Genomic DNA, 19,803 nt, shown 5'->3' with positions numbered 1-19,803 from the left:
GGTGGTGGTGGTGATGGACTTGTTGATATTTCTGGTGTTGTTACAGGTGTTGTAGTAGAAAAGCTGAAAACTGTTGTAGGTGTAGTTGTAACTAATTTACAATCTGTGTTGGATCTCCTGATGTTGCCATTGATACAGTGTGCTTCAATGCATCCCCCAATGCCATCAGTTGTATTGTAAATAAGTTCTGGTGTTCTGAATATCTTCCCTTCATACAAACAACATTCTGTAAAAAAAAGTAGTATATTACTTTGAATACAAACTTTAGTTTCATTGAGTTATTACAATATACATTAAAACAAATAAAGCAGAACAAATACAAGATGACCAACTATTATCAAGGAAAGTCGCTACTGATCATATGAATGACCCACCATATAATATACTGGCATACACTCTTCATATTTACCCTATGCTGTGGTTTATAATGGGAAGGTCTTAAGCTAAAGGCTAGAGATCATCTGATCTTTTGAAAATCCAATTCGCCGAATGTTCCCTAAAAATTTGGTTTGTGGTGAATAAATTTGCCCAAATTTCAATACTAAAAAGTTTGTATTTGCTTGTAAAATACACATGAGGGAGGAGAGGGAGAAAATCGTGCTGACCATAAGAGCTTACATTCTACAGGAGAAAAAGAGAGAGAGAACGAGGATCACGCTGATCATAAGAGCTCACACTCTACATCAGAAAGATAGAACCCGCTGATTGTAAAAGCTTGCAGTCTACAAGAGAGAGAGAGAACCCTGCCGACCATAATAGATTATACTTTACAGGAGAGAGAACCCTGCTAACCATAAAAGCTTACACTCTACAGGAGAGAGACGACCCCACTGACCATAAGAGCTTACACTCTACAGGAGAGAGAACCCTGCTGACCATAAGAGTTTACACTCTACAGGAGAGAGGATAATGCTGATCACAGTAGCTTACACTCTTCTCTAAAGAACAGCAAGCGAGAAAGATGGCCTCACTGACTATAATAGCTTACACTCTACAAGAGAGAGAGAGGACCCTGCTGGTCATAAAAGCTTACACTCTACTGGAGAGAGGGGCTTACCCACTAACTCTGGATATGGAAAACAGCTCTATTGTACAAATTGTGCTCCTCTGGTAACCGCTGATCTGTGATGGCCCCTGTAAGGACCACCACTGTACAGGAAAATCCATGAAATGTGATAGCAGCAGTATATTATGGGAGTGCCACACGGCAACCCTAAGTGACATTAGCCCACTTTCTGATGATTTAACAGAGTGGAAAATGGTGCTGGGCAAGATTTTTTTGTGTACAGCAAATTGAATCAGAGATGTTTGAATTGTTAAACTGCAAATATTAGGAAATTCGTCTCACTCTTCCATGGATAGGTCATCTCATCTCTCCTACGTTGGTGCAAAAAACAGAACCAAAGTAGAGCTACAGATGCAGCAGTGCTCAAGCAAGCAACCAAGGGATGCTACAACTTTAATGTTATAGCATGCCATGTTGTTGGCTCCTTTATTTGCACAATTGTGTATATTCCCTTTGTATGATGAGCAACCATGCTATAGCATGCAGCATAGGGCACACCACCTGTCAATCTGCACACATTAGACCAAAACGTTCCAGCTTGGATCTTATATATTATTTTATTAAAGCTATGTGATGACAATTAACATAAGATTGTTATTTTTTCATGAACGTTGCATCTCCTCATTTAATAAATGTATTTTAGATGAGTAGATGCACTTATCTTGTCTTAGATCATTAAACAATTGACAAGTACATGAATGTTCTTACCTTTATAAGTACACTTTTTGCCCGCTGGAGTACACAAGCTGAAATTGAAAAAAGATCAAATATATATATTTTACTTGTATTTTTGAGTAGACTTAATCAATAAAACCTAAATCAATACAATTGTATTTAATTTCCATCAGTTTTGGCTGGCTTACACAGATGCATTTGGGCAGACTCAGTCATTCTTTTATCGTTCTCCGCCATTAAAATCAGTGTCAGAAATGCCTGGCTAGTGGCTACAAGTCACTCTTACTCCTTCCAATGCCATCAAATGCTAAAAGAAACTATAAAAATGCATAGTAAAAGTTGGACTAATATAATTCGTTCTGTACTAATTTAATTTACTGGTGAGATTTAGTCTGTATTCACACATCCATGCAAATTATCTGTGTGGTCTAACTTTTAATTAGCATTAATTGGGATGGATGGATGTACACATTCAGACATCCATTGAATTCACGGATCCAAATATGAGGTTTCTGCGCCTCAGAACATGTCCTATTCTGATCCGATATTTATGGATCAATATCAGCCATCACTCAACGAGTGTGTGCTGTCCAATAAAAAAAAATCCTGTACAAAAGAAACAGCAATTGTGGCAAAGTTTTTTACAAGGCTTTTTGTTGTTGTTCACCATGCAATATACAGTAAATGACATGTTAACTTTATTCTGTAGGGCAGTACAAATACGGTTATGCCACATTTATTTTTATTATATTACATATTTTATATTATATATTAATACATATTTTTAAATTAAAATACAACTTGGATTTCTTATTTTTTCACTTAAGTTATCGTATATACTTGAGTATAAGCCAACTCGAGTATAAGCCAAGGCACCTAACTTTGCCACGGAAAACTGGGTAAGCTTATTTACTCGAGTATAAGCCGGCTATGCATTGTCCCCTCATCCTTGTCCTGCTCTGTGTGGCTCCCCCCTTCCTGTCCTGCTATGTGTGGCTCCCCACGTTCTGTCCTGCAATGTGTGGCTCCCCCTGTTGCATGCATGGCTCACATGGTCCCACATGGTTAACACCTCCCCAGCATGGCTCACAACCCCCTGTCCTACTCAGCCTCCTCGCGCGTCCCTGCAATCCATCTCTGTCCAGTGCTGGCAGCTCTTCCTTGTTCCTGTGCTCAGCGGTAATGTGGTATCACTCATTAATGTAATGAATATGCGCTCCACACATATGGGAGTGGAGATGCATACATATTCATTACCTTAATGAGCGGTACCATGTGACTGCTGAGCACAGAATGAAGCTGCCAGCGCTGGGACAGAGATGCAGGGAAGGAGATGCAGTGACGGAGGGTGAGCATAGATGTCTTCTGGAAGCCCCCTATCCCTCCCCCCGGCCGTCTGTCTGGACAATGACTCATGTGTAAGCCGAGGGGGGCGTTTTCAGCAAAAAAAAAGAGCAGAAAATCTCGGCTTATACACGTGTATATAAGGTAATTAGTGTGAGTTAACTATTTTTCCAAATAGGTTACTAATGGAAAACTGAAATGATTTTTACAAGAAAATGTTTTTCCAGTAATATTGTAGTGTGATCACTTTCATCACGTTAATGTAATGATAATAATGGCAGTTACTGTAAAATCAAGAAAATGGAAAATACAGGCTGTTAGGATTGGCAGAACGCACCAAATATGTAATAATAAAAATAATAAGGTGCATTCACAAACTGGGGGCCACCGTGCGGTGATGGAGAAACAGCAGATAGCACAATGGTGGAGCAAGGCTGCGAGAAAACACTTTAAGCACACTAAGTTAAATGTCACCTAGCGTGCAGAGAGTGCAAAGTACCAAGCTCTGTTACACCACAGAGCGGTACTAAGAAGCAGCGCACAAGGACTATACCTTGTTAGACTGCACAGGCATATAGAAAACAAAATAATAATTGGGGTCCCTGCTCTGACACATGGTGTGCTTTAGCATGCATGCCTGAGGACGCCCTGTGCAGATGCTAAGTTCAAGCGGGAATTCCCACCCTACACTGCCTGTCTAGACAAACACTCGCAGTGCTATTAGCGGCACACGTGCGCACAGGGGAGTAAAGTAGCCATCAACACACCAAACACACATGATACTAGAGCACAGGCGTGCGCCATTGAAAGCCTTTTATACTTTAAGCTCAAGTCCAGACAGACAGGACCTTGCCTGTGGACCAATCTGAAGCTACCACATCACCAGAGCAGCTGACGTTCGAGCATCAATGAGAAGGTGCCACATTATAGACATGCTCAGTAGGGTGAAATCTGGACTTAGGCTCCAGAGTATAATGCTGCACATGTATACCAGTAGTCACCATAGGCTTAGCTGGAGAGCCAGCAGCAACTACACATGCAGCACGAGTTTGGGCAAGGTGCTGGTACCGAAGTCTGTGCTGAGCAGTCATCCCAGTGACCATACCTGAATGGGAAACCATAGCACCAGACAAGGCTTGGGATCTTTCCCGTGCAGCGGGAGAGATCCGGCACCTAACAATAGGCATTCTTTAAATTTGAAATTAAAATGATGGTTATTTTTGAAAAATGTTCTCATAAAAAGCTTTAAAAAATACTGAAAAAGATAATTGCTAACAATCATCATTACTATATGTGTTTTCTGCAGAAACAAACTAAGTGACTTGAAAACTGGCAGCTAGGCCAGAGTAAACATGTGAAAGAATAAAGAAAAAGCCAAAGTGCAAACAAAAAAGTCCTGTTATGAGAAGTGTACAGTGGCTCCACACATTAGGCTGTGTCTTACAGAAAAATGCTGAAACTATTAAAAGTATAGTTGGTAACACTTTCTGAGCTAGTTTTTTAAGTTATTTTCTGATAGTTGTTCTTCAAGCTGAAAATGTGCTATGTTATAATTGTATAGCATATTTAGAACTTATAGAAAATCTATAAAAATAGTCACTTTCTAAAGTGCGCAGAATTGTCATTCTGTAAATTGAAAAAAGTCAATAGGCTCTTAGATCCCTGCTTAGTTAAGCTATACTAATACTGTAGAAGACTTATTCATTCATTCCTTCAACTTATAATAGCAATGCTTGTTATAAAGGGCTTAAAGTGGTATTTGGGGCTTGAAGGGGACATATCACCAGATCAAAATTGACCAGTTCTTGCTCTTATTTTGTTCCAGCTGCTCCTCTGCATAATTCCTTTTTTCTATCTTTAAAATCCACCATACAACTCCAGAGAAATGGTATGTTTGATTTAGTGCTAATGTTCATGGTCTTTGCCATGGGGGAGTGGCTCGCAGGGTAGTTAGGCAGAGCATCCTAAAGTCACGCCCCTAGATAATTCTGTATGTCACACCCCCTTGCTAAAGACTAATAGAATCAGCACTAAATAAAAAGACAAACAAAAAAAACCATATTTCTGGAACTGTATGGCAGATTTCTTAAAAAAAAAAAAAATAATATAATAGAGAGTGGTGGAAATAAATTAAGATAAAATCCTGCCCACATTTGACCTGGTGAGAGTTCCTCTATAAATAATACATATGGGAAATTCAGCATTGCAGACTAAACTATAAGTTTACTATTTGTGCTGTAATGCCTGACAGATACTTTTCTTACCAAGTTGTACAGATGTTGTCACTATCCTCTGGAGGCATATTCTGACCAATAGGATACTCAACTCCATCGAGTGAATAGCAAGGGCACGCTTCTACACATTCCATTCTGTCCTCATCAAAATAGGGACTTTCAGGTGGGCACTGGGGGTAGCATCCTGTAAATACATGCATCAATAGTTGATTACATTTTTTTCATTGCTACATACTAATAACTGTTCCTAAGTACTATAAACAGTATAAGGCCTCTCTCATATGAACGTATAACACAGCCAAGTGCTTTCCCATGATTTATCGGATAGCACTCGGCACAATGTTATTTTATGGGCAGTGCAGATTAGCCATTATTTTCTCAAGCCGATTCGGCATTAGAGAACAATCTCAGCATGCTACAATTGGCAGCGAGACCCGGCTGTCATCCCAGGGCAGTCCGTTATATGCCGAGATACGCAACGGAGGAAACAGATAAATTACTTTTTCTGTCTCCTTCACACCTGTGATGCGATTCTCTGATGCAGAGCTGGAGTCAGGTGTTATTAGCATATCTCATAAATATAATAAAAAGTAATAAGAAAATAAAAATAATACTTTTTTTTAATAAATCTTCCGCATTCTGTCAGTGTTAGGTCCTGGGAAACGAGAATAGCCTTAATGTGACTTCCAGGTACACATGAATTGGCCAATTTATGCGCTAAGCATTCTCAATTTTTCATATTTCTAATGCAGTTATGCAATTCAGTTTTCATATTTCATGTTTGCAAGCTAGTGCGCTACAGAATGCTACCTTATTTATTTGATTACATGTTGTCGTGTTGTCATAGTTTTAATTTGTAAGGTAATCTGGGACTCAATGCTTACAATTTGGCATCGGATTATGTATGGTATTCCGTACTCTATTGACTTAGTTTCAAATATCTATTCTTTAAGTAATAAACAGAAAAAATAGCATCATAGTTCTTATGATGTGGGTGCAATGCTTTCACAAGCAACCAGCCAAGAAGCCTCTAAATGTAGAAAAATTAGATTGGAATCAGCACTACAATGAAAATCATTGAAAAAAGTCAACTTTATTCACATGCTTGAGAAAGCCTTCAAATGAAAAGCTGAAAGGTCACGTGTCTGTGTGAATAAAGTTGAAGTTTTCACTGATTTCCACTGCATTTTTTCTAAGCTTTAGTTAAAGTTTTGACATTTTATTATCAATGGTGCTGAAAAATATCCAAATTGTCCTCCAATAGTTTAAACAAGGCAGGACCATGTTTACCTTCCAGGCCTGGCAAGTTATGGTAACAGGTTCCAGCTCGGTTTCTACATGTCTTCATGCATGGGGCACCACATGCTTTATAATGCCACTCACAGTGTCCTTGGCTATTGTAGTAATCACAGAAAACAGCTGTTGTAGAGAAGAGAAAAAAAAATTAGAAGGACATGACTTCAAATGAATGACATTGAATGCTGTAAATTTAGAACTGAAATAAATGACAAGATGAGAACAAGAAAATCAAGTAAAGTCATTAACGTTTTGGTATTGAGTGAAAATGTGGAGTTATAGGTTGAACTCGATGGATTTAATTCTACCTTCAACCTAAAGAAACTATTTAACTATGAAACCATGATACACAACAATCTCGTGACACGTTGCCATGTTGGCATTGCCTTAAATAGGAGGTACTTACGGCACATTGTTGGGGTTCTCCAGCTTACGCAGGCTCCAGCTTCACTGCAAGCCTGGGCATAAGCGGCTACTGCAGTACAGAAACACTCACAATCTCCACCAGTATCACAGGCACAAGCATCATTGACACAAGCGTCAAAGTATTTCAGAGGGTTTACCTGCAAAAGTCAGAACATTTTATCAGGCTCCAATTCATTTAATTGAAAAATGGAAGATAAATAATGGTATGGTAATGTTCAGGGGCATAAAAAAGGAATCATTAGGCCCCATAGCTATGATCCATATGGAGGTCCTCCCATTGGCTCCTGGTACCTATAATTAACCCATTCGATTCCGTAGCCCAATGGGTGTGACATAGAGGCCCCCCAATTAACCAGGGGTTAAACTGCTGTGGTCAGAGCTAGCTCCAATGACAACAATTATATGAAGTGGGCTCATTGCGTAAGGACACTCACTACAAATCCAAACGTAGAAATGGACAGATGCCAGAAATCAGGTCAAGTAATTCGGAATGAGATCTCACTGTACTTACATATCTTGCTGTAATTGTTGGTACACAGCTGATAATAGTTGTTTAATTAGTATAATATAAATATAAGCACTAATTTATGCTTTATATTAATGTGATATGTCTGTACATGTGAAGTAATATTACAAGCAGAGATCTAAGATAGTCCTGATGACCCTGATTTTTCCTATTTTTTACATATTTTTTAGTTGGGAAGAATTAAAATTTTTGGATAGACTGAGAAATGTCCAAACCATATGGACTGAAATGTTGCATTGGGCCAATAAAATCCTCAATTTTTTACAATTGTAATTTTGGAGTGTTTTCCTTTATTTTTATGGCTTGGGAAAAAGAAAAGCACTTTGAAGATTCATACAACCTACAGTATAATAAAGTTTTTTTTATCCTATAAGTATACTTACTAATGGGTGACAAGATGAGAATGTGATGCCAGTGATGACACTGCACTGTTTCTGAGACCATGCCTTCCTGTAGGGATTAGTTGCACAGGAGTCTCCCAATTCTACAGTATCTAAACAACTGGGGGACAGTTTCCAGCTGTTACCGAACTCCATAACATCTCCAACAACGGCCAAGCTTCTTGTTGTATAGTCATTGACAAAATTTCCATCGTAATTACCACAAAGGCCGCAAACTTTACCCTGTAAAGAAAAATAACTAAATGTGGGAGGCAAAATAACTGGTGTATGTTTCATACAGCGTTTGAGTTTGCCAATACTGTGTATTATCATGTACCACCAAGGTCTTAGATTTGGTTGATTTGATATATTGATTATTAATTCATACTTTCTATCTTTCATCAACACAACATATCAAGAAACCAACAATCAAAGTTTGCGTGCGTTTCATTTAATTTACCTGAAAACTTGGCTCAAGCTTGATGTATATACTGGTTCTCTTGTCCCAGACCAGAACTAATCCATTAAGGGCTTCAATCACCATGTAGATACCCATCTGGCGCACTTTGTATGGTATATATGTTCCTTCATTCCGTTTGACAATTTCAAATTTATTTTCTGCAAGTATCAGTTCAAAGTTCTACCCAAAGAGAATGATATTCACATGTGTATTCTATGGTGTTATTTTGGATACATTTTTTGAGAGAATATTCTAGGAAAGCTTTAGCCATTAAACTCACCCCAAGGAAAACTTTAATGGATTTAGAGCAAGTAGTTCCTGTGGTACCACACGGGACATTTTCGGTTATAATACGGAAAGTTCCATTCTTGAGGTCACCACTGCAGTAATCCTACATTATGAAAGATCAATGACAAAAAAACAGTAGACTTTGTTGAGATTCCAATGGACAATGCAAAAATATGAACTTACAAAAGTACAGATAAAGACAAGGTATAAATCAGAATCCTAGTACAATATCATGAGACGATGAATATAAATATTAAAGTCATCTAGTTTTCAGGATCAGTGTATGTGCTACGTACCTGAGCCAAGGTATATTCACAGTCTCCGTTAAAGATATATGATTTGCTGTCAAACGTGAGGTAGTGACCATCTCCATATACCGCACAGGTGCTCATACAAAGTTCACTGGAGCATTCCCAATTTCTGTTTTTGCAAGTGCTGGTAGAAAAATAAGATCAATAGTTAGAAAGTGCAATGATTGAAAATAAGATAAGCAAGCGGTATTGAAGTATACCGTATGGTACAATAGTGTTCTGCTCACCAAGTGTTACATGAGACCTTGATAGTTTCTCCTGGCATGTATGGATCGTTATTGTGTATACACGGACACTGGCTTTCCCTCACACAGCCTCCTTTTCCATCAGCTATCAGTCCAGCTGGGCACACGCACCCAGACACGCACCGTGAACTGTACTGAAATTAGGTAACCAACACCAAATTAAAGGAACAATTTTTGAATTGTAAAATAATTATTAGTAAAAGGATGTTGACTTATCGGTAAGTGAAGCTCTTAATGTTAGGTTGTTGGACGTCCGACCTCATGAATTCCCACTAGATGTGGTGCTTCTTTAGGTTTATCCAGGTACAAATGTATATGAGCACATAAGGCTATACCTGGTAATGCAGCTCAGCCCCATTAAAAATGTATTTCACTTTACTAACCCTAAGGCTGGTTTCACATTTGCGTTTTTTTTTTGCGGTAATTTAGCGCTAAATAGCGCATGCGTTTTTTTTTCCTATACTTTGCATGGGATGCGCTTATGTGCGCATACACATGCGTTTTACCGCGTTTTACCGCGCATGCGTTTTTTTTGCGGTATGCGCTCTGGCGCACAAAATGCAACTTGTTGCATTTTTTGTGCGTCCGATTTGCCTCAAAAAAACGCATGCGCGCGCAATGCGTTTTTTTACAGCAAGACACCCATTATAAGTCTATGGTGAGCATATGTGCGCATTGGCATGCTTATGTATGCGTTTTTTTGCACATGCGTTTTTTTTTTTTACCATTAGTTTAGACAATGGAATTTAGGGGTTTGGGTAAAGTTAGGGTTAGTTAAGGGGGTTTAGGGTTAAGGTTAGGGTCAGGGTTAGGGTTAGGGTTAGGGTCAGGGTTAGGGTTAAGTATGGTTTGGTTAAGGGTTAGGGTCAGGGTTAGGGTTAGGGTTAGGGTCAGGGTCAGGGTTAGGGTTAAGTATGGTTTGGTTAAGGGTTAGGGTCAGGGTTAGGGTTAGGGTTAGGATTAAGTATGGTTTGGTTAAGGGTCAGGGTTAGGGTTAAGTATGGTTTGGTTAAGGGTTAGGGTTAGGGTTAGGGTTAGGGTCAGGGTTAGGGTTAAGTATGGTTTGGTTAAGGGTTAGGGTTAGGGTTAGGGTCAGGGTTAGGGTTAGGGTTAGGGTCAGGGTTAGGGTCAGGGTTAGGGTTAAGTATGGTTTGGTTAAGGGTTAGGGTCAGGGTTAGGGTTAGGGTTAAGTATGGTTTGGTTAAGGGTTAGGGTTAGGGTTAGGGTCAGGGTTAGGGTTAGGGTTAGGGTTAGGGTCAGGGTTAGGGTTAAGTATGGTTTGGTTAAGGGTTAGGGTTAGGGTCAGGGTTAGGGTTAGGGTTAGGGTTAGGGTCAGGGTTAGGGTCAGGGTTAGGGTTAAGTATGGTTTGGTTAAGGGTTAGGGTCAGGGTTAGGGTTAGGGTTAGGGTCAGGGTTAGGGTCAGGGTTAGGGTTAGGGTTAGGGTCAGGGTTAGGGTTAGGGTTAGGGTCAGGGTTAGGGTTAGGGTTAGGGTCAGGGTTAGGGTTAAGTATGGTTTGGTTAAGGGTTAGGGTTAGGGTTAGGGTTAGGGTCAGGGTTAGGGTTAGGGTTAGGGTTAGGGTCAGGGTTAGGGTTAGTAAAGTCATGGTTTGGGTTAGTGTGAGTGGCCACCTAATGTTGGAAAAAAACGCAAACGCGGTAAAAACGCACTAAAAACGCATACAAACGCTTAAAAACGCTGCGTTTTTTTCATGCATGCTCATAAAAATGCTTGAAAAAAACGCAGCAGTTGTATGCTTTTGTATGCGTTTTTCAATGCGTTTTTTTGCGGGAAAAACGCGCTGCAAAAAAAAGCAAGTGTGAAACAGGCCTTAGCGATATTGTGAACTCTCAGTAAATTAGATAAGTTTTAGTAAGGGCAATTGTGTGGCCTTTAATAATATTTTGCATGCCAATGGGGCAATTTAAAAGGTTTCCTGGCACAACATACATTTTTGAAGTCACTGTATTGAGTACAGATTGCCAAAGCCTACCAGTGTGCAATAGGCACACTGTCAGCATTGCACTCTATTTCCAGCTCGAAGTTCACAATTGGTTTCTATGTGTGTTTTAAAAATGTCAGTATATACAAGTCTACTTACACAGTTCATGTCAAGGGTCTGGCAACTCTTTTGGCATTCAGATCCCTTTGTGTCGGCGGTTTTGTTTGTACAGTCAAAATATACCATGGGGGCGGCACAGGCTGTAAGAGTGAGACGATCAATGAAATATGATTAGTGCAATCTACATAAATATATTAGAGCAGGACTTCTCAATTATAACCCTTATAGAGTAAATGTCGTTTTAATTTTTGGTTCATAAATCAGTAGTAATCCTTGAAAATACGCAATTTTGTAATACACCGCATCAGAGAAATCCTCTTCTTTCACCGCCAGAACTGATGTTTCATTTTCAAAATTCTCAAATCACAGGTAAAATCTGTATGATTAGCTTTGGCTCTGGATCCTCCTCCTCATCTCTTCTGTGTACATAGAATCTTATTAGGAATTAAAGTAATTTCTTATATCAGTATAGTGAATTTGGGCGCAGTCAGAAGGCCGTTTAACGTTGATGATGATTGCATCGTAGTGCACGGACTGGCCATCAGCTCTCCTCACCTAAGCATGACAGCTGCATAGAAATACATGCTGTCACAATTGCAGTCTGAGCATTGCAGTATGGTAGTCATTCATGTTATGCGGCCGTCTGACTGCGCCATTTACCCATGAATTGAGAATTTTGATAATAAATGAAGCAGTGATTGAAGCAGATTTCCCTGATAACATATATTACAAATTTGCTAATTTTCATGCGTACTATTGATTTCAGAAATAAAAATTAAAATGATGGTTACTTTTTAAGATCCATAGCAACTCATGTTTTGCGGGCTTCTCTAATATTGAACTGGCAGTTTCCGGTATATTAAAAACCATAAAAAAAAACCAATCATGAGTTAAATTTGATTTAAAATTACTTACATTAGTTAAAAAACAATGGGAGAGATTTATCAGGCAAAAGAAGTTCTGATGCAACATGAGCCAAGAAACAACCTGTCAGTCATGACTTGCAACATATGTATTACTTGTTTTAGACATTTTTGTGGTTTGGCCAACAAGGGTGTGTGGCCTCACCGACAAGAGTAATGGCTTAGCGGAATGGATCTTAGCCTAACATACTACCAAATTTTTGCAAAATTTTGCCAAAATTGTGCCACACATTTATGGCACAAAAAAAACAACTTAGGCTAAATTTGTCAAGTAGCATGAACCACTTTGTAAATCTGACTAAAATGGTCTAGCCTACTTTGGCACTACTTGACAGTATTAACAAATATGCACAAATGTGATAAAGAATTGATAGTAGTAATAAATGTAATCGCAAGCAAACATGGATGCAGTTCAATCTCAACAACTCATGTATTTGTCAAGGTTTGGATAAAACTGTTATTTAATTTCCATGATAGATTTTTTCTTTCCATGTTTGGTTGTTAAATGTAACATTAAGAACATATAATCTTACATTTTGAGATCAAATGACAACCCTTTATGTAGACTTCTTACCTTCCTGTGGTGCTTTCTGCCCGATACAGTCTAGTAGTCCATTTGAGCATGTGCTAGTGAATAAGCAAAACATTATTATTACATTACTGTTTGCTAAAAAAAAAAAAAAACCTTAATAGAACAAGAAGACTGCCAGCACTGATGAGGAACAAAAGCTAGTATAAGTGAAGTTTTCTTACCATAGAGCTCCATTATCATGGACCACTTCGCCTGGTGGCACTGCAGTTCCCTTGTAGTAGCAAGGACAAGCAGACTGAAGAACACATACTCCATTGTCATTCAGGTAAGTTCCATTCTGGCAAACACAGCCATCAACAGGAACGAATGGGATGTCACAAGTAATGTCGTGTTCACTAAGGGAGCGGCAGGTGGATTGGCATGTGTTGACAAAGTAGCTGTAGGACAAGGTCTTTGGACATGTTGTTGTGGAAAGTTCTTTGGGTTAAAAAGAAAAACATAAATTGTATACATTTATGTAACCACCAACTGAATGTGTAGTAAAAGGAAATGCAAAGTTAATTTTATTTTTTAAAAAAAAACACTTACGGCAGACATTTTTTCTCCATCCTGTCAAATAAATTCCAGCTTTGGCACATGCACGAACATAGGAAGACAATGCGGCACACATGCACTCCTCACTCTTGGCACAGTTGCAAGAGTCAAACATACAGTTCTGTAAGAACAAAGACATTATTATAGCTGTATATTGGAGAATTATCCATGTCACCACCATAGAAAGGTAACTGAAAATTAAGAACCCCACAATATGCCAGAACTACTGAGAATATATGATTCTACACAGCTCTGTTCTTGGTGTTCCAGAGCACCAGTCTCAGGATCACTTAGATTCCCGGAATTTGGACCCCTAGTAATTAGCATGTGATTCTCTATCCTATGGATAGGAAATAACTTCCAAATCTGCAAAACCACTATTTTTATGTATTTTGTGCACTATATTTTTCAGGGTGCAGCTGAGCCAAGCACTTTTGGTCTTCTATATAGGGGTGTTCACACTGGGATGCATTGTGATAGTGCTGGCCAGCCCGCCAAATCGAATAGTAGGGGCATGACTAATAAGCTGAGAACCCAACACTATGCATTACCTTTAGGTGAACAGCGCCCTATACAGACCTTTATTGTGCAAATGTATACTAAGCAGTTACCTCCTCCATGAATGGGAAGGTGGAGAGTGACTGTCTATTTAGTATTTTGCACCTGAGTTGCCAACATCTTGCTATATGGGCTGGCTGCATCCTGTGGTGCATTTGTTCAAAGACCTGGGCAGGTAAGCGGTGCTGCCTTTTTTCTGCTGTTTTTTTAATTTTTGGAGGATTTGAGTTCTCTTTTTGTGACTTTGCTATATGCCTTTGACAGTGGGTCTAAGAGGGAACGTTTTTCCTTGTGGTGAGTGCCAAGCTAGTGTAAGGTGATGTATAGGCAATGCAATGCTCTTTTGACATCAAAATATGCAAATAGCCTCTTCAGAGAGTAAAGCCCCGTCACACATAGCGATCTCGCTAGTGAGATCGCTGCTGAGTCACAAGTTTTGTGACGCAACAGCGATCTCACCAGCGAGATCGCTGTGTGACACTGACCAGCGACCGGCCCCCCTGCCGGTTATCGCTGATCATCCTGGAATGGCCAGGACATTTTTTTGATCGCTGGTCTCCCGCTGGCCAGCACGCATCACTGCGTGTGACAGGCGGGAGACCAGTGATCAGCGTGCTGATAACTAAGGTAAATGTCACGTTTCTAAGCGGCGTGCAGGGCTTAGAAACCTGATGTGTACCTTAGTTACCAGCGCGCTGATGCAGGAAGCTGGTAGCCAAGGTACACATCGGGTTTCTAAGTGCCGCGCGCTGAGTAGAAACCCGATGTGTACCTTGGTTACCAGCTCCCTGCACCAGCGCACTGGTAACTAAGGTACACAGTGGGTAACTAAGCAACGTGCGTCGCTTGTTACCCTCCTGTCACTGGTGCTGATCGCTGATGAAGCTGCCTGTTTGGCAGCTCACCAGCGATCATATAGCAACACACCAGCGATCCTGACAAGTTAATATCGTTGTCGGGATCGCTGGTGTGTCGCTATGTGTGACGGGGTCCTAAGATGACTAGTGCCACCATTGGATGTAGCAATCCTAAATGTCAATATCGACCCTTTAACTAGACTTGCCACGTGACTTAGGATAGGAATGCATTGCGTGGACATGTTAATTTCTACAGAGTGAGATGATACTCCATGTATTTATTATGTGCTAGAGCAAACAGATGAGCCTCCTAAATTTGCGAATACCTTTGTCTACCCTCTTAAATTAGAATAAATGGAATGGCGTACCGTCTGGTAGTTGACTGGGTTAATTCTGGAATGGCATTCTGAAAAAGGTCCATTAGTATCACTTATCATTGAGCACCAGTGTGTTGCATATTGCTCTGGAAGAGAGATAAATTTTGATATCAAGAGGGATGTAAATTAGTTTAGTACAGTATCATACTTATTGTTTAATTTCATTGATTGTATATTCCTCTTCACTGGCTGATGAAAAGGTAATACAAAGCTCATACAAAGAGTGACCTACCATTTTCAATGCTGAGAGAGCATGGATTTTCATAACTTGAGACAACATTAGGACAACTGGCTTGGGTCTTCCATGTGTTGGCAAACGATGAGCCGCTTCCTTCAATGACACCACTTAGTACTTGGAAATCATCGGCTTGAATGCTGTTATAGTTGCCGCACAGACCTGAATTTAAATAAATATTTTAGTTATGTCATGAGCAATGACTCATTCAAAATATATAGATTGTGACATATTATTCATAGTTTTTAAGTCCATCGAGTTCAACCCATAGCCTAACATGTTGATCCAGAGGAAGGCATAATCCCCATAGTAGGAGAAAAATTCCTTGACCGACTGCACATATGGCAATCAGACTAGCTCCCTGGATCAACATCCCATCCCAGAATCTAGTGCCCATAACCTGTAATATTATATTTACCAAGAAAAGCATACAGACAACTCTTGAAATAGTAGTGAATCAACCATTACGACATTATGTGGCAGAGGGTTCCATAGTCTCACTGCTCTTACAGTAAATAATCTGCATCATATTGAAAAACCCTAAATATTAAAAGTGTTTGCAGAGAAACCTTTCATACCCATTGCTTAAATTTCACCTAGCACCCTTTCTAAACATACTAGGCAGGAACTATTTATTTCCTCCAAGTAGACTAGTCATATCCATACTTATCTAGCGACCTCTAGTGTTATTCATGTAGTATGCTGAAAACATCGAGAACTAAATCAATGCCAAAACTTTATCGCAGAGTAAAGCTCACCATTGGGGGGGAAATTTTTTTGAATCTGGGTTTTCCAAACCACAGAGTGGGAAACAGCTTTTCTTATATGAGTTTGTATGCAGGAAATCTATCACACTACCAGAGTGGGGATCTGCATTAGATTACAAGCTGATCTACAGAGCCTAGGAGCAGCCATGAAGCTAGTAATAACTGATCGGTGGGAGTATTGGTGCCAGACCCCAAAGACTACCTATTGATGACCTAACCAAATGACAGTCAACTAAAGTACCATTTTTTTGGACTGTAAGACACACTTTTTAGCAAGACAAAATCTTGTTATAAAGTGCATGTGTCTTACAGTCTGATGGCAGCTTCCTGTGATGGGGGAGAACACTGACACAGTGTCCTACCCGATCACTGAGAGTCCTGCTTTCTCTTTTTGTTCCTGCCCCTCACTGAATTTTGTGATCAGAGCAGAGCAGGATAGGAAGCTACCAAGACATGTATGAAGGCTGCACATCCATTTAAACTAAAGAACCTTCCACCCTACTAGTTCCAGGGCCGTTCAAGTCATGTAATCAGTCACATGCCTGGGAAGAATGGCAAAATCGGATCATGTTTACAGTATGTGTGTGTCTGTATGTGTCTATAAATGTGCATGCAGCAGAGACGTATGTATGTGTATAGAGATGTACATGTAGCAGAGCTGCATGTGTATGTAATTGTGAATATAGCATTGCTGCATGTGTCTATATGTGCATATACAGCATAGCTGTGCCTGTCTACATGTGCATGTAGTAGAGTTGCGTCTGTTTATACATGCATAAGTTGCAGAGCTGTATGTATGTAAATTTGCATATACAGCAGAGCTGTGTCTGTCCATATTTGCACCTCAAAAACATTTCTAGAATTCGACCTTTTCTTACTTTTGACTCCGCAAAAACTCTTACTGTTTCTCTTATTCATTCTCGTCTGGACTATTGTAACTCTCTTCTAATCGGTCTCCCTCTTACCAAACTCTACCCCCTCCAATCTGTCTTGAATGCTGCAGCCAGGATCATATTCCTCGCCAATCGTTACACTGATGTCTCTACCTTGTGCCAGTCATTACACTGGCTACCCATCCACTCCAGAATCCAGTACAAACTTATTACCCTCACCCACGAAGCTCTTCATGGCTCAGCACCACCCTACATCTCCTCCCTTATTTCAGTATACCACCCTACCCACGCCCTCTGTTCTGCTGATGTCCTGAGGTTAGCATCCTCAATAATCAGAACCCACTACCGTCTCCATGACTATATACGTGCTGCGCCAATTCTTTGGAATGCACTTCCCAGTTCAATACGATTAGTCCCCAATCCCCACAATTTTAAGCATGCCCTGAAAACTCATTTATTCAGACTGGCCTACTGCCTCAACACATTAACCTAATCTATCCCTATGTGGCACACCCAAAAGATTTAACCATAACCAGGTTCCCCGCATCATGTTCCCACATGCTTTATGTATCCATTAGCCCTCTGCGTCTGTACTGTTACACACTTAACATTATGGCTGGTCCATACAATCAGGGCAATTGTTACCACCCACCTTTCGTGTCTACCTCTTTCCTCATAGATTGTAAGCTTGCGAGCAGGGCCCTCTTTCCTCTTAGTATCTGTTATGATCTATGTGATTATTGTTATGCTGTAATGTCTATTGTCTGTATAAGTCCCCTCTGAAATGTAAAGTGCTGCAAAATATGTCAGCGCTATAGAAATAAAATTTATTATTATTATTATTTTAGAGCTGTGTGTGTCTAGATGCACATATGTAGCAGATCTGTGTGTATGTAAATGCACATATGTAGCAGATCTGTGTGTGCATGTAGATGAAAATAGGAATAATTTGTGGATGTCTCCCATGCTGCTCTGAATGGAAGACATCAAATCTAAAGGCCCCGTCTCACTAAGCAATCTCGGTAGCGAGATCGCTGCTGAGTCACAACTTTTGTGACGTAACAGCGATCTCACCAGCGAGATCGCTGTGTGTGACAGCGATCAGCGAGTGGCCCCCCTGCCGGTATCGCTGATCGCTGCAAGAAACCTCTGGACATTTCTTTGGTCGCTGGTCTCCCGCTGGCCAGCATGCATCGCTGTGTGTGACAGCAGGAGACCAGCAATCAGGTGTAAAAAAATAATAAAAAAAAATAAAAAATATAGTTATTCTCACCTTCCGATGTCCCGTTCAGCCATCCTGCCTCTCTCCATGCTCCGGCACCAGTGATCCTTTGCATGAATGACCGCGAGACTTTGTTATCCCGCGAGACTGTGACATCTCGCGGTCATTCGTGCAAAGGATCACTGGGACCGGAGCGTGGAGAGAGGCAGGATGGCTGAACGGGACATCGGAAGGTGAGAATAACTATATTTTTTATTTTGATACTATTTTCTACAGCGATAGCCAGCGATGCCGGGCGCTCGGCATCGCTGTGCTGATCGCTGGTGAAGCTGTCTGTCTGACAGCTCACCAGCGATCACATAGCGACTTACCAGCGATCCTGACACCTTCATATCGGTGTCGGGATCGCTGGTGAGTCGCTTAGTGTGACGGGGCCTTAAGTGATTTATTCAAACATGTGGTTTTTATTCTATTCAACACATTTCAAAGTGTCAAGCACATCTTCCTCAGGACGTGACCACATACAAGTATTAGATATACAAAGCTTATCTTCATGCTTGTCGGTTTTGTAAGCAGTGGATCTGCAGCTGCTGTACAAATGTTTTAAAAATGCTTTTTTAATCATAAATTAGGTTAGTACAATCTGATAAAGAGCTATAATTGTATGTCAGATAAGACCCTATTTGCGCTACTTTCTCCCTAGTATTTTATCTGTGTATGTAAACGTGCATATGCAGGCTCCAGAGATCCAGAAAAGATAGTTATCCCTAGCAAAAGACAGTTTGCTAAGGGCTTTGGCAATATCTTATTTGGGACTGGATTTTTAGGGGATGATAGGCAAGTGTGGACAATGGCTTTTCTTGCTTTTTGTTCTTTGTAGCCCTCAGTCAGTCTAGTTGTTGGACAGATTTAATACTGAGTTTAGAAATATGTTCAGTGTATGCTCCTTAGTCGGGGAAATGTCTGAAGAAGCAAGAGACACTGTTACTGAGGAGTTTTGGTGCTATTGGTGAGAGGTAATACACATGTTTTTTGTTTCTTTTTTGCTTGAGTGGTTGGTAGTTTGCTACAAGTACAGTTAGGGAAGGTGATGTGAATGCTCAGCCGAGCAGGTATTCATTTGTATTGTAGCTATAAAGATTTTACTTTTATTTTGCACATCAACAATGTAATTCCAGTTTGACCAAAATGTTTGTGTCACTGTCTCTGCATTGTTCCTATTTTGCCTAGTGCGGCACAGCTAGTCTTCCACAGTCATCAATATATCAGTAATAGTTTACCTTTTAACATTCAGTGTATTCTTTGCACCACTGCTACTTACCAGACACTTGATTTTTGTAGGATGGGTCAATTGTGATGTAGATTTGCATCGTTGGTGTAAGCTGGACTTGAAGTTGAATTCCAATCTTAGTTTGTACAATGATGTAAAATGTTGATGGTTTGAAAATAGTGACACTGGCTGTGGAGCAAACACAAACGTGAATATATCTAGGACTTTATGACAATGTGCATGTGTAGAGTCTAGACATGTGG

The 19,803-nt window shown here is 40.1% G+C and overlaps 1 protein-coding gene across 1 annotated transcript in view; it reads right to left on the bottom strand.

The window, feature by feature from the left end:
• LOC141058129 (mucin-2-like) overlaps nt 1–19,803 on the bottom strand; it is an 80,179-nt gene that overhangs the window by 228 nt on the left and 60,148 nt on the right. Inside the window, exons 19-34 of the mRNA XM_073554288.1 lie at nt 19,592–19,729; nt 15,386–15,550; nt 15,145–15,239; nt 13,356–13,482; nt 12,989–13,244; nt 12,810–12,862; nt 11,352–11,452; nt 9,234–9,385; nt 8,992–9,130; nt 8,688–8,798; nt 8,408–8,587; nt 7,951–8,190; nt 7,022–7,178; nt 6,610–6,738; nt 5,350–5,503; nt 1–70 (exon numbers count right to left, since the gene is read on the bottom strand). The exon at nt 1–70 is cut by the window's left edge and continues 228 nt beyond it. Coding sequence (XP_073410389.1) covers nt 1–70; nt 5,350–5,503; nt 6,610–6,738; nt 7,022–7,178; nt 7,951–8,190; nt 8,408–8,587; nt 8,688–8,798; nt 8,992–9,130; nt 9,234–9,385; nt 11,352–11,452; nt 12,810–12,862; nt 12,989–13,244; nt 13,356–13,482; nt 15,145–15,239; nt 15,386–15,550; nt 19,592–19,729 — 2,267 coding nt within the window. The remainder of the gene's footprint in view (nt 71–5,349; nt 5,504–6,609; nt 6,739–7,021; nt 7,179–7,950; nt 8,191–8,407; nt 8,588–8,687; nt 8,799–8,991; nt 9,131–9,233; nt 9,386–11,351; nt 11,453–12,809; nt 12,863–12,988; nt 13,245–13,355; nt 13,483–15,144; nt 15,240–15,385; nt 15,551–19,591; nt 19,730–19,803) is intronic.

The sequence above is a fragment of the Dendrobates tinctorius genome, unplaced genomic scaffold (assembly GCF_039654945.1).
Source record: "Dendrobates tinctorius isolate UK_male_01 unplaced genomic scaffold, ASM3965494v1 ptg000211l, whole genome shotgun sequence".
NCBI classification, from domain to species: domain Eukaryota; kingdom Metazoa; phylum Chordata; class Amphibia; order Anura; family Dendrobatidae; genus Dendrobates; species Dendrobates tinctorius.
This window is presented reverse-complemented; position numbering and strand designations above follow the sequence as displayed.